Source organism: Stenella coeruleoalba (genome assembly GCF_951394435.1).
Source record: "Stenella coeruleoalba genome assembly, chromosome: 16".
NCBI classification, from domain to species: Eukaryota; Metazoa; Chordata; class Mammalia; order Artiodactyla; family Delphinidae; genus Stenella; species Stenella coeruleoalba.
Genome location: NC_137162.1, coordinates 25,338,862 through 25,360,839, shown reverse-complemented (window position 1 = coordinate 25,360,839; position 21,978 = coordinate 25,338,862). Strand labels below are relative to the sequence as shown.

Below are 21,978 nucleotides of genomic sequence, written 5' to 3'. Positions count from 1 at the left end.
ACTTTTTATTGAAATATAACATACATGCTGTAAAGTTCACAAAACGTAAGCGTGCAGCTCAATTAATTTTTACAAAGCATAAATTGAAAAAAAACAAGTAACCGCCACCCAGATCAAAACATAAAACTTTACCAGTATCTCAGAAGCCTCCCTGTGGTAAATAGTATATGCTTTTAAATTAAAGACCTGGATTCGAATCTTGATCTGGCATTTTGTCTTTAGGTCTTGGTTGAGTCATCTGTAACGTGAAGATAATAGTACCTTAAAAAACTGTTGAATTAAAGGTCACAAAATGTAAAATGTCTATCGCAGTGCCTGAATATATCTGGTCTATAATAAACGTAATTATTATCGGGCAAAAGCACAAGGCAGTCGCCAACTCTCACTTCCTGTCTTTTTGTCACTCATTTTTGAAAGTTGCTCTTGCTCCTATTCCTTTTTCTTCTCCTTTCTCGCCCCTCCTACTGCCGTAAATGGCCCTCCAGAGCTGTCGTAAAATGTTCCTCCCCGCCCTCCATGTGGCGAAAACGCAATCACGCTTGACGGCGCAAGGTGGCTCAGCCGCAAGATGGCGGCGCTGGCGGAGGAGCAGACGGAGGTGGCGGTCAAGTTAGAGCCTGAGGGACCGCCGACGCTACTACCTCCGCAGACGGGGGACAGCGCTGGCGAGGGTGGCGGCGGCACAACCAACAACGGCCCCAACGGCGGCGGTGGGAACGTTGCGGCGTCGTCGTCGTCGGCCGGCGGGGATGGTGGGACCCCCAAACCCTCGGTGGCTGTCTCCGCCGTTGCCCCGGCGGGGGCGGCCCCGGTGCCCGCCGCTGCTCCGGAGGCCGGCGCTCCCCACGACCGACAGACTCTGCTGGCCGTGCTGCAGTTTCTACGGCAGAGCAACCTCCGCGAGGCCGAAGAGGCGCTGCGCCGTGAGGCCCGGCTGCTGGAGGAGGCAGTGGCGGGCTCCGGAGCCCCGGGAGAGGCGGACGGCGCCGGCGCTGAGACGGCTAGCGCGCTTCTTAGTCGGGTCACCGCCTCGGCCCCCGGCCCTGCGGCCCCCGACCCTCCGGTCAGCGGTGCTTCGGGGTCCGCCGCCGTCTCGGGCTTAGCGACAGGTCCTGCGGCTCCGGGGAAAGGTGAGCCGCGGGGTCCCGGGGAGGCAGGGCCGGCACGAAGGGGAGCGAGCCGGGAAGGCAGAGGCTGGCAGGCCTGCACCTCTGCGGGCTTGTTTTGAATTTCCTGGGCCCGCCTCTAGGGCCACATGCCCGCCCCTTTCCCTGGTGCGCCGGCTGCGCAGTCAAACCCTCTTCCGAGCTGTCAGTTCCAGCGAGAGGCTGTGGAGAGCTGTTGAGCTGAGGGATGTATGGGGACGGTGGGCGCGAAGAGGCGGGGACTTCAGGCTTTTGGTCCCTTTCCTCTCATTTGGGCTCTTGAGCCTTGGGCAGGGATACATTAACACTAGCAATATTTGTACAGTTTTGTATTAACGTACTTTTACTATAAATACTTTATTATGTATCTTACTTTTCTCAGTTCCACTGTGAGGTAGACAGTACCTCTATTTTAGAGATGAGAAAACAGACTGAGAAAGGCCAAGGGACTTGCTTTGGACACACAGCCAGGGAATGATGAATATAGTGTAGCCAGTCTTTCTCAAAATATAGGCTAAGTAACATTGGTTTTAAATCTTTTAGAGGAATGCAGATTCTTGGGCATCACTTCAGACTTAGTGAATCAGACCCTGTGCAGGTGGAGTCCGGGAATCTGCGTTTTAAAATAAATGCTTCCAAGGGGTACTGATGTAGGGCAAAGTTTGAGAATCATTCACTTAGGAACAGGCGTTGGGCAGACCTGAGTTCAGTTTCTGTCTCTATTGCTTTTACTTGTGTGATGCTGATTGTTATTCTTCCTAAGCTTGAGAGTTTTTTTTCCCTCTCTATTAAATGGGTTATTGTGAGATTTAGATATAATATATGTAAAATATCTGGCACTGATAAGTTTATGCTTAGGTATCCATCCCTGACACCTGAGGCTTCCCCCCTCCCCTTTTGTATTTATGAGACCTAACTTTGCAGCGTTGCCAGAAGTGAAGTATGAATATGTAGCATTGTAACCCATAAGTGGAAATGTATGCAAATGTGATTGAGAGGAATCTTTTGAATGCTGAATTTTGTGAATGAACTATAAGATGGATGAATTATGTTGTTGGTTATTTTGCTGTAATCTCTCATCTCTTCAGAAACTTGACCTAGTTTTTAGATTGTAACTCAGAAACCAGTAGGGAGGAAAAGAGGCCATCAGAGTAAACTTCTAAAGAACTTCTCTAAAATTTGTGCAGTAAAAAGCATAACAGTACTATAATTGCAACTTAAAAATTTCCAACAAACTCTGATTCGATTGACAGATGTATCATTGTTTGGGATAGAAATATTACAAATAAATACTCATGCTTTTTGCCTTGAAATAATGGTTATGGAAATTGTTTTAAGCATATAAAATAGATTTGCCTTTTGGAAATATAAATAAGGCAAGTCCTTCCCACCATTAACATGCTTATATTTTATAGGGAGTGATAGATGTACATCTATGAAGGTAACAGGATAGGATGTGTTGCTGGACAGTTACAAAATATTTAGGTAGTTCAGAGAGCTGGAAATGTTACTCCAGGGCATAGCTTGGTGGTGGTGGGTGCCATTTGCACTGAGCCTTGAGAGAAGATTAAGATAATTGTTTGATTTGCACATACCGTGTTTTATAAAATTTGTCTTTAAAATAAGGTACCTCTAGGAAAAATACTGAATCTTTCTGTTATTGATTTGAAAATTTTATTTTAAGATATGGACAAACCGAAGGAATTTTGGATGGGTGACTGAAACAAAGTGAATCCCATTAAAAGATTATGTGATTGAGTTGGGGAAGAGCGTTTGAGAGGAGAAGGACAAACATCTGAGAAACAATTCACCTCTGGACCTTAGCAAAACAGCCTTAGTCTCTTGGTGCATGTCAGGTCACTTTCCTGAAAGTTATTTTTCATTTTTTAAACAGTTGGAAGTGTAGCTGTGGAAGACCAGCCGGATGTCAGTGCCGTGCTATCAGCCTACAACCAACAAGGAGACCCCACAATGTATGAAGAATACTATAGTGGACTGAAACACTTCATTGAATGTTCCTTGGACTGCCATCGGGCAGAGTTATCCCAACTCTTTTATCCCCTGTTTGTACACATGTATTTGGAACTAGTCTACAATCAACATGAGAATGAAGCAAAATCATTCTTTGAGAAGTATGTGAATTTATGTATATATATAATATGTATATATAGCTATATATATATAATGAATACACGCATCTGTAACTACACGAATGTAAGACTGCAACTCAAAAAGTACTTTATGAAGGAGAGGTACCTGGTGCTATGAGAACCTAAAATGAGGGGTTTGATCTAGTTGCAGAAGTCAGGGAAGGCTCCCAGAGGAAGTGATGCTTGAGGTAGGATCTGAAGATTGAACAGGAGTTAACCAGGGGAAGAGAAGAGGGAGAAGCATGTGTGCAGGAGAAGCTCTGTGGCAGGAAGGATCATGGTAGGTACAGAGATGAAAGGCAAGTGTGGCTGGAGCAGAGTGTGAGGGTGGGGTGTGGTACAACAGGAAGCTGGCCGGTTGATTAGGGGCTGGAGCAGGCGGTTCTTGGGCCATATTGAGGGTCTTTGTTTATCCTCAGAGCAGTAGGAGGTTGTATTGGATGGGATTAGATTTGGCTGAGATTCACCGAAAAGTCAAAACAAGAGTGGCATAAATAAAAGTTTATTTTTACTTTTATCCTAAGAGCAATATGAAGCTGTGTTAGGATTAGATTAGACTGAGAGTGACTGGACCCCAAACAGTAGAGACTTGAATACGATAAAAGTTTATTTCTCTCTCTCATGAATGTAGGCAGTCTAGGACTGGTATGGAGTCCTTGATTATCAAGGACCCAGGCTCTGTTGATTTTGTAGCTCTGACATCCTTGTCATGCATTTTCCACCTGTGGTACAAGGTGATTCTCTGGCTCTAAGAAATCATATCAGTGTTACAGTCAGCAGGGAGGGCACACATCCTTCCTGGAAGTGACATATATTTCTCCCTTTTTTATGTCATTAGTCAATGGCCAAGGGAGGTAGGAAATATGGTCTTTACCTAGGTGTCTATGTGACAGCTAGTATTCAGGTGTTTTATTGTGGAGGAAGAAGGAAAAAAATGGATATTTGGGGACAGTGAGACATCTTTGCCAGAGAAGTCATTGAAGGACCATGTTATTATTAGATTTACATTTTGAAAGGACCTTTATGCAGTGGGGAGAACAGATGGTGGGGGACAGTGATTATAGATTGACCATTTTGGGGGTTATTGTACTGGTTCTCAACTGAAGGTAATATTATGCCTCCTTCCTCTGGGCTGTTTGAAACTGGAGGTGATTTAGGTTGTCGTAATGACTAGGCTGGAGGATCAGGTGTCTTAGGGATTCCAAAAGTTCCAATACGTGCAGGTAGTCCCACTTAGCAACAAATTGTTTTGCCCCAGATACTAGTCGCAACCCTGTTGAGAAACACTGGACTAGGGTGTGATAGCGTTGGTGAAGGGAAGTAGACATATTCCTGAGGCACTTGGTGAGTGATTGGATATGGAGGTGTAAGGGAGATGAAAGTATAATTGATAATCCCTAGGTTTCTGGCTCCCCTGGCTGGATAGGGGTGCTCTTCACTGAGGTAGAAAACCCTAGAAGAGGACTGGTTTTGTCAGGTTGTAGAATAATCTTGAGTTCAGATTTGTTTATGCCTTTGACTTATTTAAGAGATGTCAAGTTGATAGATGGAGGATATATAAGGCTCTGAGCTTAGAGGAGAGGTAGGGACTGGAGCCATAAATTGGAGTGTGTGCAATATTGATGGATAGGGATGAGACTGTCTAGGAAGGAGCATGAAATAAGTCAATGGGAGGGCTAGGCCTGGACCTCAAGGAACTCCAGCATTTGGTGTAGAAGAGAAATAAAAGGAGTAGAAGAGATGACCAAGTAGAAGAGATATAAAAGGAGAGGCCAGAGAAGTAGGAAGAAAACCAGGAGAGTGTTAAGTTATAGAAGCCAAAGAAAAGGAGTGTTTAAGAAGGAGGCAGTGCTTAACAGTTTAAATGAGAGCTCTTTGGTACAAGCAATAGACCCAGAAGCTAGAACTTGTCAGGTAACACAGGTAGTGGTAATAGAGGAACAATAGAACTCAGGACTCCTGGCTTCTGTGTCATTATATTCATTCATTATTCTACAGTGCCTAATAGAAAGTATATAAGGCAAATGTTCTGTAGCTCAGTGTTTCTGAAAGAAAAGATTATGGCTGATGGTGGCAGAATTTCTAAGCTAATTTTTCTTACAGTACTGTCATCAAAAAACCTTCTCTTCCAGTCTCATGGTGTAGCCATCTCCTCACATAGGAAGCTGGAATATCATAGGGGACTGACTTTCTGTGTCCTTGTCATGGACAGTCTCAGCCCTTGCCAGGACCCATGCTCAGATGAACTTATTGGTGGCGACTAATACAACACCAAGAGGCTGAGATTTCTAATTTCATTCAAATCTTAGACAGAAACTCTTAATTCATGTCTTGATGAGTCATAATAGTGTAGCACAGGTAACAGTTTAGGAATCTATTGGCTATGTGTCAGAGCTACAGTCCTAATATCTTATGTTTAATTTGTTTTCTAAATGTTTTTGCATTGCTTGCTGCTCTTTGTGAGTGTCAATATATGATCTTTACATTTTATTTTATTAGGATAATTAAGATTTGTAGAAACAAAAGTACATTTAAATTTAGTAATTGTCACCAAGGCTGAAAGCTTTATTTAATTGCCTTTGGTAATGGTGAGTAAATGGGAGTGCTCACTGTTTGATATCAACACGTTTGTTCTTTAGTCATGTTATTAAAGTACGGATATTTAATCTTTATATCTGGTATTAAGAATATGCGAAATCACTAAAAATGATGGGTTTTGTGAGAATGTCATGTGTTGATTATTGTTGAGAGGCTGGGTGATAGGTACACTGAATTCCTTATAATAGTTTCTACTTTTGTATGTGTTTGAAATTTCCCATAATAAAAAGTTTTAAAAAGTGAGTTTTGAGAGAACATAAAATTTAGTAGAGCAAAGTTTCTAACATTTTCAAATGTCTACCAATGGTGGCATTCAAATGAGACTGTCTGCCAATGGTGGATAGCTTATCTTTCATTCATTTATGGTATTTATTTCAAATTCTCTTAAAATGTTTATGATGCGTTTATTTCATTAGAGAATTAAATTGGTCATTTTTAGGATGAATTCAGAACTGAATTGTAATCATTTTGAAATGCGTTACTTCTTATCCTACAGCTTAGTCCACGATTATTCAGACTACTACGTTGAAAATATTCTGGGATGTTTATAAATATATGGGGGAGAGGCAGATCCCTTAACGATTACATTGAAAAATGACTTTTTAAAATCACTGAAACAGGTTCCATGGAGATCAGGAATGTTATTACCAGGATGACCTACGAGTATTATCTAGTCTTACCAAAAAGGAACACATGAAAGGGAATGAGACCATGTTGGATTTTCGAACAAGTAAATTTGTTCTGCGTATTTCCCGAGACTCGTACCAACTCTTGAAGAGGCATCTTCAGGAGAAACAGAACAATCAGATATGGAACATAGTTCAGGAGCACCTCTACATTGACATCTTTGATGGGATGCCGCGTAGTAAGCAACAGATAGATGCGATGGTGGGAAGTTTGGCAGGAGAGGCTAAACGAGAGGCAAACAAATCAAAGGTATGGGAATAAACCTAAGAACTATATAATGCAGATGATGAAAAATTGTAGCATTTCCATCTACATAATTTACACATTTTTCTTATAGCTAGTTTGGGAATAATATTACACTGTATACTAAGTTTCATGTTCTAAGGATGATGTATATATTAGTGAGAATTTGGGAATGGATGCATTTAACAGAACCCTGACTACATTGGCAGAAACAAGTAAGAGTTTTTTCTCACATAAAATGAATTAAAGCAGAAGGCCCTCCTAGGCTGGTGTGAGGGCTCCACAATGCCATCAAGGACCCTGGCTCCTTCTACTTTCTGCTCTGCCATCTTCAGAATGTGGCTTTCTTCATTGTGCTCACAGGTGGCTATTGCAGCGCCAGCTTTGCATCTGTATTCGAGGAAGGCAGAAGGGGGAGGATGAAAGACATACCTGCTGAATCTCTCCCTTTTTATCAGGAAAACAGTATTTTTTTCTAAAACACTACCCAGTATATCTGTGTGTACATCTATTGGCCAGAATGATATTATATGGCCATTGTATGGCTTCAAGGGAGCCCGGCAACAGAAATGATTTTATCTGAGCATACTGCTGCTCCAACAAAATCAGGGTTCTGTTAGTAAGGAAGAAGGGGAGATTGGCTATTGGGTAGACAAGTACAGAATCTGCTTCAGGATATACATGACCCTGTTGTAATTGTGATTCCTCCTATCAAGATATGAAAAGGATGTATTAATGAACAAAAAAGTAATTTAAAAAATTGGCTCCTTTGACTTGTAGGTATTTTTTGGTTTATTAAAAGAGCCAGAAATTGAGGTGCCTTTGGATGATGAGGATGAAGAAGGAGAAAATGAAGAAGGAAAACCTAAAAAGAAGAAGCCTAAAAAAGATAGTATCGGATCCAAAAGCAAAAAACAAGATCCCAATGCTCCACCTCAAAACAGGTGAGGAAAAAAACCTCAGGAACATGTGTGGAAGTTTAAGACAATGTTATAGATGGTTCAAGTTATTTAATATTCAGAGTAATTTCCAGTCTGTTTTTCTTTCACAGAATCCCTCTTCCTGAGTTGAAAGATTCAGATAAATTGGATAAGATAATGAATATGAAAGAAACCACCAAACGAGTACGCCTTGGGCCAGATTGTTTACCCTCAATTTGTTTCTATACATTCCTCAATGCTTACCAGGTTGGTAAAATGATTTGGCACTTTCTGGGAGAAAATTAGGAGTCATGAAAAACAGTGATTACCATTAAAAGTAACTTAGATGTCTTAACTAAAATGAAGATTTCTTCTTTAAACTCTTGATATAAATATGGCTTAAAGACAGCAGTTAGGAAAGGAGAATTGGACATTGCTCAGAATAGATAGAAGGCAATGTTTAAAAGACCTTTAGCGACTTGTAGGTACCAGAATCTTGCTTGTATGTGTCCTTCATTTCACTGATCAGAATTCTGCTAGCCTTTGAAAAAGGAGGAAGCTATGTGGTTCATCTCTCTTGAACTTAAGTACTTATGTAAACTTAATATTTTTTATTAAGAATTCTTCATATCTTTATGTCTGTAAGCCTCTATAGACATAAGGCTTTATAATAGGCTGCTGAGGATATATTTAGTAAAGTACAAAAATGATTAACATTTGCTTTATATGATGCACTCCAAATTCAGAGGGCAAAAAGGGGTAAATGACATGTTCTCAAAGTAAGTGCTTTTGAACAGTTGATTTCAAAGGAGAATGAAATCTCAAATGATCTTTTATATGAGAAAAATAGCTATCATTATATATTCTCTAAGATGTGATTATAATTTTTTCCCTAAAACAGTATCATTTAGTGTGTGTGTGTGTGTGTGTGTGTGTGTGTGTGTGTGTGTGTGTGTGTGTATTATATATACATATATATTTTTTAATTGGCAGGGCCTCACTGCAGTGGATGTCACTGATGATTCTAGTTTGATTGCTGGAGGTTTTGCAGATTCAACTGTCAGAGTGTGGTCTGTGACACCCAAAAAGCTTCGTAGTGTCAAACAAGCAGCAGGTAACTGACATGACCTGTCAGGATATAAGCTCATTGTTAGTTTACACCAATCTTGATTCCAAGAAATATACAGAAGACATTGTGATCTTAGCAGAATTTCACTTGATTTTACTTTAAGTCAAAACGGCTAATAACATTGCCAACAGTGAAAAGTGCATTGGAGTGGCAATCAGGAGACTGGGGTGCTAGTCTGGTTTAATTTCACTGGTCCTCAGTTTTCTCATCTGTAGAATGAGGGCATTAGGCTAGAAAACTCCCTAAGGTTAAAAATCTAACAGTTTATGATTGTTTGCTTGTGAATTAAAAAAAAAAACCTTTAAATAGTGGGAGAGTACTTTCTGTTTTAGCCATAAAAATGGCTAAAATGAACTAAGACCAGGGTTACATTTTAAAGAAAGTTTCTTGCTAACTGTATTGTTAAACAAGATAATACATTTTCAATAATTTATTTTAATATTTCTGTAGTTTCCTTTTGTGAAACATGGTGATATAATGGATAAATTTGAGTTTCAGCCCTAGTTCCAACACTAAATAGCTGTGTGCACTCTGGCATATTATTAACTGTTCTGAACCTCACTTTCTTCTCTTATACACTGGGATGATAGCACCTAATTTAGAGGCATTAGCACAGTGGTTGGTATGTAGGAGGAACAGTTCAAATGTTAGTTCTTCTCCTGAACTGTGATGTAATTGCCTTAAAATGTTTTAATGAATGTACTTAAAAAAATTAACATTTCTGGACCATTTTAGATCTTAGCCTCATAGATAAAGAATCTGATGATGTCTTAGAAAGAATCATGGATGAGAAAACAGCAAGTGAGTTGAAGATTTTGTATGGTCACAGTGGGCCCGTCTATGGAGCCAGCTTCAGTCCAGATAGGTAAAATACAAACAAAAAAATTAAATACTGCTGTATTACATTGAGATTATATGAAAGTTAACTACTGGGAACATTATGAGAATGTTGGGGAAAATTCCTTTAGAAAAATCTTGTGGTTGCCTATCATTCATTATCTTTTTTTAAATTTTTTTTTATTTATTATTTTTTTTGTGGTACGCGGGTCTCTCACTGTTGTGGCCTCTCCCGTTGCGGAGCACAGGCTCCGGACGTGCAGGCTCAGTGGCCATGGCTCATGGGCCCAGCTGCTCCGCGGCATGTGGGATCTTCCCAGACCAGGGCACGAACCCGTGTCCCCTGCATCGGCAGGCAGACTCTCAACCACTGCGCCACCAGGGAAGCCCCATTATCTTTTATTATTAGTATTTTTGTGTAGAGAACTATTTTATTATCCTTTAAAAATTTTTTTAAATTCATTTTTATTGGAGTATAGTTGCTTTACATTGTTGTGTTAGTTTCTGCTGTACAGCAAAGTGAATCAGCTATATGTATACATGTATCCCCTTTTTTGGATTTCCTTCCTATTTAGGTCACCACAGAGCACTGAGTAGAGTTCCCTGTGCTATACAGTAGGTTCTCGTTAGTTATCTATTTTATACATAGTAGTGCGTTATCTTTTAGCATCTTGCCCTCTGCTGATTTATCTTGGGGTACTAGTGTATAATACCCAAATTTACAGAATCAGGATACATAGCTTCAGTGTTTGCTGGTTATAAAAATCAACTTTAGTTTTGTGTAACTCCAGTAGGGGTTGAATTGCTTCTTTGGGTTCTTTCTTTGGGTTTTGTGGCTACTGCTGTCTTCTGTCATCTCCAAATTCACAACAGATTACTGATATTAAAGGCATATTACCTATCAATTGAAGATTTATCTTTGTATAATCAAAAGAACTAAGAGAATACTGAAAAGGGAATTTGAAAGCCACAAATATGTGTTTGCCTATTTTTCATGATCTCTAACATTCTGTAGAAATGCAGGGAGGGTATTTTGTTATCATAATACCATCTGTATCTTATTTTACAGATAATAGCTTTCAAACCATCAAGATTTTTATCCTTATGAAACTTTGAGAATGAGGATTTTTGTTATTTTATAGGATTTAGCCAGATGGTACATTTTTACTTGAGGGAAACTTCTGATTTCATTGAAAACCATAGTACTTTCTGAGTAGTTCAGCTTTTCTGTTCATTCCTGAAGAAGGCAGAGTATTATCTCGCGTCTATAGTGTTTTTTGTTTTGGCTTTTTTTTTTTTTTGGTCCAAAAGATGTTTACTTTTAAATTCTTACACAACTTTTACAGGATATGAAAATAGCATCTCCATTTTAAAGTAAAAAATGAAGTTTTAAGTGACATATCGCATTTCTTAGAAGCCTTTCTCAGGTGACCTTATTTGATCATACTTTTTGTCATTACCTCTTCGGTATTTTTTTTTTTTCCGAAGAACTGTGATTTTCCTCTTAATAGATGTTTTTAAAATAATCTAGCCTCATTCAGTAGGTGCTCGGTAGATGTAGAGTGTCACAGCTAACATTAGTACTTTCAACTCTTGTTATCTACTGTGAATTTCATGTATAAATTAAAAGTGAGATGTAGCATGTCAGTTAGCTATGTTTAATATATACAAATGTACAGAGAAACTGGACAGGTAACTAAGTTATTCTAGGAATCGAATGTACTACCTTCTCTTCTCTCAGGAACTACCTGCTTTCCTCTTCAGAAGATGGAACTGTTAGATTGTGGAGTCTTCAAACATTTACCTGCTTGGTGGGATATAAAGGACACAACTATCCAGTGTGGGACACACAGTTTTCTCCATATGGATATTATTTTGTGTCAGGGGGCCACGACCGAGTAGCTCGGTAAGAACATTATGAGCTTAGGACTGGGCCTATTCAAGGAACAGAATGGTTTCTTGTTGGGAATTAGAAACTCCAGCCAAACTCATTTTTGCTTGTTATTCAGGATCACATTTTGAGAACGTCAGCATTTATAGGTCCTTATTTGAAAACGAATTTGGGACAGGAATATTACTATGTCTGCAATTATGTCTATACCAAGAGTCCATGCCCTCCCCTTCCCCAACCGGATGCTAAACCTTGTCTTTTAGAACCACTGTGAGCACGTTTATTTCCCTGTCATCTCCTTAGAAGTTGAGGATGAGGTGTCTTGGGTTAGAAACTAATTATGTAGTGGCCAAAACTAGGGAAAAATACTCTTCTATAAGTTAGACTAGGAGTTGGAGTGGGGGGTGTACATACAGAGAACTAAAGGATTATAGAATTAAAAATTTTTTGTACCGTGTCAATTAGTTTTTCTTAAGAATGTTTAGGGAGTTCCCTGGCAGTCCACTGGTTAGGACTCTGCGCTTTCACTGCCGAGGGCACGAGTTCAATCCCTGGTCAGGGAACTAAGATCCCGCAAGCCGCACTGCGGCCAAAAAAAAAAAAAAAAAAGAATGTTAGGCTCAGTCATTCCATCTGCTTTCCCTCAGGTAACTAGTGAGTGGGACCCATTTGGAGCTAACAGTTCACATGGTTGTTTCTATATTGATTTTGGCATTTCACAGTTAACTAATTACCTTCTTTTGTTTTCAATAATTTTTTTTAAAAGGCTCTGGGCTACAGATCACTATCAGCCTTTAAGGATATTTGCTGGCCATCTTGCTGATGTGAATTGTACCAGATTCCATCCCAATTCTAATTATGTTGCTACGGGCTCTGCAGACAGAACTGTGCGGCTCTGGGATGTCCTGAATGGGAACTGTGTAAGGATCTTCACTGGACACAAGGTATTTTATACCTTCATTATTCCAGCGCACAAGGTTCTTTTGAGATAAAAAGTTTAAAAATTAACCAGATGGATGGACCTAGAGTCTGTCATACAGAGTGAAGTAAGTCTGAAAGAGAAAAACAAATACCATATGCTAACACATATATGGAATCTAAAAAAAAATGATTCTGATGAACCTAGGGGCAGGACAGGAATAAAGATGCAGACGTAGGGAATGGACTTGAGGACATGGGGGGGGGAAGGGTAAGCTGGGATAGAGTGAGAGAGTAGCATTGACATATATACACTACCAAATGCAAAACAGGGAGTGGGAAGCAGCTGCACAGCACAGGGAGATCAGCTTGGTGCTTTGTGACCACTTAGAGCGGTGGGAGGGAGGCGCAAGAGGGAGGGGATATGGGGATATATGTATACATATAGCTGACTCACTTTGTTATACAGCAGAAACTAACACAACATTGTAAAGCAATTATACTCCAATAAAGATGTTAAAAAAAAAACTAACCAGTGACACATTTTAAAGATACTATTCGCACCACTAAACTTTATAATTCTAACTTTTGTCTTATTTTCTTAGGTATTTTTAACCCTATTTTTGATTCTTTCCATGGACTTCTTTTCTAGGGACCAATTCATTCCTTGACATTTTCTCCCAATGGGAGATTCCTGGCTACAGGAGCAACAGATGGCAGAGTACTCCTTTGGGATATTGGACATGGTTTGATGGTTGGAGAATTAAAAGGCCACAGTGATACAGTCTGTTCACTTAGATTTAGTAGAGATGGTGAAATTTTGGCATCAGGTAAATGACTAGATATGGCTTTGTGGTAAAGGGTCAATGGTATATTTAAAGGAAGCACTGAATGACCATTGCAAAATTAAGTCCTGCTGTTTTCTAAGTTTTGCTTCTCCTTAGCCACGATTCCAGATTGTTACCCTATATGTATGTTGACTTCTCAGGTTAAAACTACTGCTTGAAGTGCTTCTTTAGAGGGAATAATAGTTATTAATCAAGTTCAGATTTTTTTCACCAGAAATAAAAAGTAAATGCATAAAGCATACTTGACAGAATCTCAGAATCTAACTAAGGCAGATGCTACTAAATGGTTTCCTTTGATTTCCCCTTAGGTTCAATGGATAATACAGTACGGTTATGGGATGCTATCAAAGCATTTGAAGATTTAGAGACTGATGACTTTACTACAGCCACTGGGCATATAAATTTACCTGAGAATTCACAGGAGTTATTGTTGGGAACATATATGACCAAATCAACACCAGTTGTACACCTCCATTTTACTAGAAGAAACTTGGTTCTAGCTGCAGGAGCTTATAGTCCGCAATAAACCATCGGTATTAAAGACCTTTGGAAGCTACTGTTTGAAAAAGGGAGACTAAAAGCAAATACCTCAGTGATTAATATTTAAGCTACAAAGAATGTTTTGTCTATATGGATCTGGAAGTATGCTGCTTGGAAAATCTGAACAGGATAGTTCCACATTTCTATAGCAACCACATTTAACTAATTTCCGTTAGTTGAATAAGAGGTATTATGTTCATGGAGGGGACATTTATGGTGCTTTGGATTTTGTGGAAACGATGCATCGCCTGTTCAAATGCTATTTTAATTTATTATGTTTAGAAAAAAATCAGTTGATTTCAGTAATTCATCCTGCTTCAAGGTTCAAATTGAGTAATATAATACCATCCTGAATTTTAGCTGAAGAATTCTATGAGCATGTATGTTCCTGCTGTAAAAATGTAGTTACTGTATGGCACTCAAGTACTATGTTAAATGATCCACTAGCATTTTTGCTTGGCTCATGATTAGTGGAATGTACGTTAACTGGGTAGGGTGAACTACAATTACTTTTTGAGAAATAGATGAAGTACAACCATCCATTGACATCTGAATTTATACCGGTTGGATTGAGTGCACGCAAACACTATAAACCAGGTGAAGAAATTAACTTCCATGTTCTACTTCAGCTAAAATGGCTACATACAACCTAGTACACTTGAAGTCAGACATTTCAATTGCTTACCTCCAGTACTGAGCCTTGCTTTGGGAAACTAAAAGATTTAGACCAAGTCACTGCCAGTTTTTTGCCTTTGTTGCATTTTGTACAGTTTTTATATTTTTGATATCTTGTAAATAAAGACAACCAGCTTTTCCAGGTTCATAATTTATTGTACAAATTGGGTATCACATGATGAGCTGACATTAGCTTCTTCAGGCATGGGAACTTAACAGATGACGTACAGTTGAGAATCCTATAAACAAAACAAAAATTGTTTAGACACCAATGTGTTCAACTCTACTTTTAAGACATTCAGTAATTACTAGTACAAGACTATCCGTGAACCCCCCTGAAATTGAATGCAAATTCATTAGATTCTCAAAGGAGTCAGTAACCCCCCAAAATTTAGGTGTCTCTCAGCTTAATACAATTTAACACTCCCCCTTTAACAAAAGAGCTGCCAATAATTCAGTATGATGCTAAATGTATACCATTAGAAAAGCCTAGTACATAGAGTAACATCTTTTTTCATAAAGTAGTATTTTAAACAGTAGAAAACAAGGAGGGTAGTATTATCCCCATTGTAAAAACAAAGTTAGGAGGAACCTAACATGAAAAATTGGGCAAAAAACTACCTGTTTGTCAGGAACAAGCCATGGACCACTGCATTCTGGGATATGCAGTCAGTCCCTTAAGGTCAATAGTTTTGTGACTGGAAAAGTTTTTAAGAGGAGAGGAAAAAATTTTCTGTCATGGAGGGCTACATTAGATAAAGATCTGGGTTTTGGGTTTTCTGCACCTCATCTACCACCAACACAAAAAATATTTACTCAAGCAAGGGCAAATGGGGGTTGGGTGGCACTATAAGAAGAAAATGAAGTCTAGGGGGATTTAAGGAAAAGACAGAATGGCTTACATAAAAATTGAAACTAGCAAAAACCAAGATATATTTGCAACTGATTTAAAAGGCTGGTTAATAGCTATTAAGAGAGCTTATACAAGAGAGAGAAGGTCTTCACAAAGATAAAGTCCGAAATGTTAAATGAGAAGAACACAGAGAATGTTAAGAAAAATACAAGTGGTAAACAAATGGAAAAAACATACAACTTTATCAAAAAGAAATTATTTTTACTCCTCAAATTAACAAAAATCAGAAACTGATGTTATTCAACACTGCCTGGGGAAGAAAGCTAGGCGCCCCACAACCCTCTGGGAAAGCGCTTCACCTTAAGAAAACAATCACAGATACAAACACTTCATGCTCAAAGGCATTCATTGTAATGTTATTTATATTAAGAAAAAATTCTAGTAGGAGACATTTCCTCTGTGAAATAAATCATATACCCATGAGCACTCATGCATTCAAATTATAGAGAACATGTATGTTATAAGATAAAATTACAGATATGGATCATAGCCACTGGAAACCAAACAAATATATTAAAAAAGAGCTAAACTGAAATGTTAACGAAAATTGTCAGGGTAATGGGGACATGGACAATATTTTTCTTTTTTCTTGATTGTAATAAATTTTGAACAATATACTTGTATAGTGGGGGGGGACCCCTAAGATCAAAATGGCAAAGTTATATAAAGTTTTAAATGTTAATTTCTTACCATTTATGTTGCTTTCACAGCTGGAGTTTTTTTAGACCTTAACTTAAAGTATAGAACTATCAAAGCAATACCTCCATATGTGGCCAGTACACACTGAAAAAGAAAGGAAAAAGTAAACAAGAGTTGTTGTCACATCTTATTCTAAAACAACTGCTTAAAGGTATCATTAATACTTACATTCATTCTCCCTGTGAGAGTGTAAGAGTTGAAATATTTTTTGATACCAGTGAATTGGTACTGGGCATCAGTTTCTGGACCTGCCATGATTTCAATCTTTTAAAAAAAGAAAGAAAGCAACAAATTGGTTTGGATGCAATTTAAAAGAAAAAAAATTTTTAATTAAAAAATCCAAAAAAATTCATTGCATATAGATGTTGTAAATTTTATGTATGCCTCACCCAACAAAGCAGCAGCAAAACGGTGGAAAAAACCTTGCTGATAAGAGAAATGTTTGGAAGGAGGACTTTATCTTGGTTGTTATCACACAACACTCCAGAATATATATCAAATCACTCAGCACAGGAAGAGAACACAGTAGTCTTTAAGTCCATCCTCTGACTCAATATTGGTTGATGTTTTCATTCCTGGCTCTATCTATACCACAGTACACTGTACCTGGAATTAATCAGTTTTAAGACTAGCTGAAAGCTGGAGCTTGTGATACTTTTCAAAGTTCCTCAGAGGGGTAACCACCAACTAAACAGCTCACCTTGCAACCCCTCTTTTTACAGTTTTTCTTATAAATTTAGGACCTCCATGGGAAGGGGGAGAAGGGATCATTTACTAAATGGAGTTGATACATACTAACTATTGGTGTGTGTGTGGGGGGAGCTGAAATCCTTACTCCTTACACCAAAACAGATCAAAAGATTTAAATGTAAAAGTGAAGCCAAGATATCCTGAAGAAAACATGGGCAAATATTTTAATCATCTTAGGGAAGGGAAAATATAAAGGTGGCCAAACGCAAAACGGTAAAACATACATCACCTAATGATCAAAGATGTAAAATGAGACCAATATTTAGCCATCAGACTACAAAGATAAATTTATGATAATTAGCAGTAGTAGTGGGAATGTGGGAAAATAAGGATTCTCTCTGTTGCCTGGAGGGAGTGTAAACTGGTACAACCTTCCTAATATGCAATTCTTCTGCAACAGCTATCAAATTAAAAACTTAGCATACCCTTTTACCTAGCTGGTTCATTTGTTTGCCAGAAATTTATCCTTATAGAAATATTACAAAGTAGAAACGTATAGTATGGTTCAAGGATGGTAAATGAAATACAGTTTATGAGAATAAATAAGAACTAGAAGTCCGTCTACAGAAGACTAATAAGTGATGGTTTTCACTGAAGGAAACAGAATGCATGGAGATCTTTATATATAGACATGGAATGATGTCCCCATGCACGCAGATCTTTATGTACTGACATGGAAACACGTCCCAATGTCATGTTAAATATTTAAAAAATCCTATTTCTGGACATTATAGAGCACATCAATGGTTCTCAAAGTCTGGTCCCCACACTGTCACTATTCATGGCAACTTGTTAGAAATGCAAATTCTCAGGCCTATTTAATCAGAAGGACCTGAGTCCCAACAATCTGTTTTAATATGCCCTCTAAGTGATTCTGATGTATGTTAAAAGTTTGAAAAACACTGCAGTAACAGAAACAAAACGAGATGCTTATTAGTAATTACATTCGGAAAAAACCCTGAAAGAATATATAGCAAACTTTAAAACGGGGTTACAGCTATAGAACCTATGTATTTCACAAAGGCGTGTATTTCTTTTATAATAAAAAATAGTAAAGGCACATTCAAAGGTCACCAGAACAACACTCGAAAATTCGTCTGTATGACCGCCTATCTACCACGACCGACGCCACGCCGAGTCGATTGGCAATATAAACGAGCCGGTCGAGGTCCGGTCGAGATTGGTAGGCAGTGGCAGTGACTCAGTTGGCTCTTGATGAAATGGAAGCGGGAGAGACCTGCGAGGAAGTTGTTGCTATGGAAACTGGCACTCTCCAGTTTACCATTCAAAGGCCTTCAGAGGCATTCACGTGCGTAGAATTGGCAATGAAACTTTGGACAAATGACCTTAATTTTGAAAACTGTTTCAAGAAAGTTCTTGTAGCAATGAAGGATTCCAAACTTCCCTGGGCCACCTTAGGGGCCTTGGCCAGTTCAGGCCAAGTAGGAAAATCTCCATTAAAAGAAATCTTTATGATATAGCTTTCATATTAATTGTTTTATTTTAGTAAACTTATTAAACACATGCTTTCCCATTCATCTTCAGAACAGATTTTTGGATTCTCACAGTATCAAGTAGGTTTCTCGGAGAAACCCTACAGAAAACAAGGCCTTAACTTTGTCCAATTATTAACTGATAATTCCCACTACCTTGTGTTTAACAAACATTTTCAGAAGGTGAAATGGTGTCCAACTGAAACAATATTAAGGTGCTTTAAACTTCTCTCCACACAATATGGAAGGAAGGCTGATGTTTCCAATATTACACAGAGGACTAATTCTGACTGCAGGGAAAGGCACAGTACCGGAACTGCAATTTAGTCTAGGTTGTAAAGAAAGACTCTTAAAAAACGCTGAGATGGAGGGGAAACAGATAAACTGGAGCAAAGCCTGCAAGCACTTGGGTCTGCTTCCTCAGCAAACTGCAGGTTACTTTTGGGCAAACATCAGGAATCCTTGTGTTAGATGGTACTTTGTGGAATAACTGAACTGAAACTTGCTTTCCTTCTGAGTCATACTTCAGTTTAGAAAGACATTAATGAAAAATACCTAGACTAAACTGTACTAATTGCTAAACTGTAGCCTATGGCAAAGTCTAAGCGACGGGGTCTTCGCTTGTTTCTAATTAAGCGGCGAACTGCTATTAAATATAATTAATCTTTCCACGCCTCTCTTCACCTGTAAAATGGGCACTTCAGAAACTACCCTCGCTACTTTTTTTCTCGGTACCGCTGTTGTGTCGGACCGGACACCTACCTGGATTGGTGAGATGACGCGGTAAAGGAGGCAAAGACGAGGGAGAGCCGCTCACGTACCAGAAGCAGCCTCTTGCACTTAAAGGAGTTTACAGCTCTCTGTTCTGCCTACCTCCTAGGAAAGGCCTTCCCCACTGATCGAACAGATTGAAATCTAACCCGCTTATCGCGGGCTCGGCGAAGCGCAGAAGGCGGGCTACACTCACTCGCGCTTGACAAAGGCTGCAGCGCAGCTAAAGGAGGCCTGGCTGGACAGCTTCCTAAGCACAGCTCAGTGCAAACAAACTGCTTTGGGCATACAGTGGGAAAGAGGTTAACATGACCAGAGAGGGTCAGAAGCCCGAGTTCTCATCCAATATTACGTCACTGGGTGACCTTGGGACACTCCCTTCGCTGCGGGCCTCATTTCTCTCCACTGGAAAATGCATTCTAAGGGCCTTTATAAACTGGGGGAAGGGGGCCTTTACCTCGCACCAAAGCTTCCCAGCCACCGTCCGAACCCTCACGCCCGGCCCTCGTTTTCTCTAATTTCTTTTCCATTCACCATCACTCTCCCCGCCCCCCACGTCCCCCACCCAAAGCGAAGACCTCGCGATGTGCCCGGACCAGGAAACGGTCGGATTCTAGGCCAGCCCCACAAAGCGGAGCCGCGAGGTCCGAGCCCGGGTTCCCCTCCACACCCACCTTCCAAAACGCACAGACCCCGCTGCAGGTGTCCTTCAGCTGACGAAGCTGCTCCTCTGCCCCACCGGAAGAAGCCGCCTCCCCCGCAAACGTTCAACGGGCCTTACGGATTCGGCCCTCTGTGCCGACTGCCTACGGCTCTAAGTCCCGCCCTTCCGCTTCCTGTCTCTAAATCTCTCTCCCCCACCCCACCCCGCCCTATAGGACTCGGTACCGCATACTAACGGAAGTAGGCTTTGAGCCCGCCCACGCTTCCGGAAGAGCCGAGTTGGGTTGCTGGTGTTCTAGACTCCGCGTGTGTGATTACAGTGGCTCGGCCTCCGAAGTAGAAGTGCTGGCGTCCCGGGGCTGGTGAGTGGGGGAAAAGGCGACAAGGGTGGAAACTTCGTGGCTTCCAGGTCTGTCCCAGGACTAGGTCCTCTGGATCCCTGCCATGCACCCGCAGTGCCGGGTGAGTGGTTGGGTTCCGAAGCTGGCTCTGCTGGAGTGGTCCCTGTAACGTCAGAATATGTCCCCAGGAAGTAGCTCAAGACCCTTCTTTGTCGCGGGATCAGTTTACTCTTTGAAGCTTCAGTTTCACCTTGTCTGAAATGAGATTAAGGGTCAAATGCCTAGCAAACTGGACGGCATTGCTTGTTCTATTTCTACCAAACACATCCATTCCTGATTCCAACTCCTAGGCTCCCTCTAGGTCTTCACCTCTTTCACAGTCTCAAGCCTTTTTAGATTCCTGTTCCCAAGTGTCTCTCAGAACCAACCCCTCCTATTTTCTATTCTCACTTATACCTATTCAGTAGTTCTGGTTCTCATGATTTCTCTGTTGTACTGCAGTTGAATCCTTGTACCCGGTGTACCTTCCTTCACTCCTATCTCCCTGTCCAATCTATAGCCTGAAGTATATATATATTTTTGTTACTGTTCTGTCTTTCCCTCTTCTTAAGGCTCTGACTTGCCAAAGTGAACGTTAATCTATTCACACCTGATGAAAGATCTGACACAAAAAACCCAACGTGTCTTTTAAAATTTAACTCCAATTATTATGGTTTATTCACCTTGTAATCTAGTTGAACAATTCTTCAAAGAAAGGCAAGAGCAAGCTTTTGAGCAGCTTGACAGACATATTGCTGGCGCTTATCAAAATAATTGTTTTTTTCCTATTTCCATGCCTTTTCTCATATTCCTTCTGTTTTTCCCTTTCCACCTGTCAAAATTTTATTAATCTTTTAACATTCAGCTCAAAAGCATCTTTTTTAGGAAGCTTTCCTCCTTTGCTGAAGCCTCATTATTTCCTACCTCCTTGTTGATAGTTTATAATCTGATTTGTATTTTAGATCCTTTGCATAATTGTTTTATCTTCTTAAAAATGTGCGTATTCTTTGAAGGTAGGGGGTTATGTATTCATCTGTGTATCTGTGACTTAACTGAAGCTGCTTAATGATATTTAATACATTGAAACTAACTTCTTTTGCTGGAGAAAAATGTGTAGACTTGTGGTTTTGAAACAAAGACCTTTGGAAAGACGAATTATGGATTATCTGTTGCCTGGCATCAAACCATCCATTTCTTAGTCCTGAATGCTGTCCAGCACATTGGTGCTAGAAGGCTCTATCTCTTGCCCGTTGATCACAACCTTGACACTAAGGATACAACTCACCAATTCTTTGCATTGTTTTTAGGACACCCAAACACGGCAACCATGGAAGAAAGCTTCCCCCGAGGGGGTACAAGAAAAACCCACAAATCAGAGAAAGAGAAAGCTTTCCAGCAGTCATTTGAACAAGACAACTTATTTGATGTAAGTGGTGTGCTTTTTTGATAAGACTCACTGAACACTTTCTCTCTAGTGTCCTTTTGGAGAATGAGCCTTGTTTGAGAATGTGTGGTTTTCCAGATTGGATTCTTGTTGAAGTCAACTTTTATAAATTAAACTTGTTAGAGAGTCCATGCCACCACAAGACTATATCCTTTGAAGCATGGCATTTAATATTTGAGTTTGCAGTGCCGTTGTTTCTTTCTTTCTTTCTTTGGCCACGTCACCCAGCTTGTGGGATCTTAATTCCCTGACCAGGGATCCAACCCGCGCCCTTGGCAGTGAAA

General features: G+C 39.9%; 3 protein-coding genes across 5 annotated transcripts in view; 2 read left to right on the top strand and 1 right to left on the bottom strand.

Moving 5' to 3' along the window:
- Positions 1-550: 550 nt before the first annotated feature.
- TAF5 (TATA-box binding protein associated factor 5) lies at positions 551-13,892 on the top strand (the record flags this gene model as incomplete). Of its 2 annotated transcripts, XM_079900881.1 has the most annotated exons (11): positions 551-1,130; positions 3,040-3,277; positions 6,514-6,829; positions 7,604-7,767; positions 7,875-8,010; positions 8,737-8,857; positions 9,608-9,737; positions 11,451-11,615; positions 12,367-12,544; positions 13,171-13,348; positions 13,675-13,892. In XM_079900881.1, exons 1-11 carry the CDS (start codon positions 569-571, stop codon positions 13,890-13,892), a joined length of 2,406 nt encoding a protein of 801 aa, XP_079757007.1. In that variant the 5' UTR covers positions 551-568. The 2 variants fall into 2 exon arrangements, with proteins under 2 accessions (XP_079757007.1, XP_079757008.1); XM_079900882.1 differs by lacking the exons at positions 6,514-6,829; positions 7,875-8,010; positions 8,737-8,857; ... (3 more) ...; positions 13,171-13,348; positions 13,675-13,892 and having other exon boundaries at positions 7,604-7,761.
- Positions 13,893-14,703: 811 nt separating this feature from the next.
- Positions 14,704-20,035, bottom strand: ATP5MK (ATP synthase membrane subunit k). The gene is made up of 4 exons (XM_079900886.1): positions 19,882-20,035; positions 16,362-16,457; positions 16,185-16,277; positions 14,704-14,820 (listed from the first exon to the last, which is right to left on the bottom strand). The coding sequence occupies exons 2-3, from the start codon at positions 16,446-16,448 to the stop codon at positions 16,188-16,190; spliced, it is 177 nt and encodes a 58-aa protein (XP_079757012.1). The 5' UTR covers positions 16,449-16,457; positions 19,882-20,035; the 3' UTR covers positions 14,704-14,820; positions 16,185-16,187.
- Positions 20,036-20,113: 78 nt separating this feature from the next.
- PDCD11 (programmed cell death 11) overlaps positions 20,114-21,978 on the top strand; it is a 41,943-nt gene continuing 40,078 nt past the window's right edge. For both annotated transcript variants that reach the window (XM_079900880.1, XM_079900879.1), the window contains exons 1-2: positions 20,114-20,232; positions 21,558-21,676. In XM_079900880.1, coding sequence (XP_079757006.1) covers positions 21,578-21,676 — 99 coding nt within the window. In that variant the 5' untranslated portion in view covers positions 20,114-20,232; positions 21,558-21,577. The remainder of the gene's footprint in view (positions 20,233-21,557; positions 21,677-21,978) is intronic.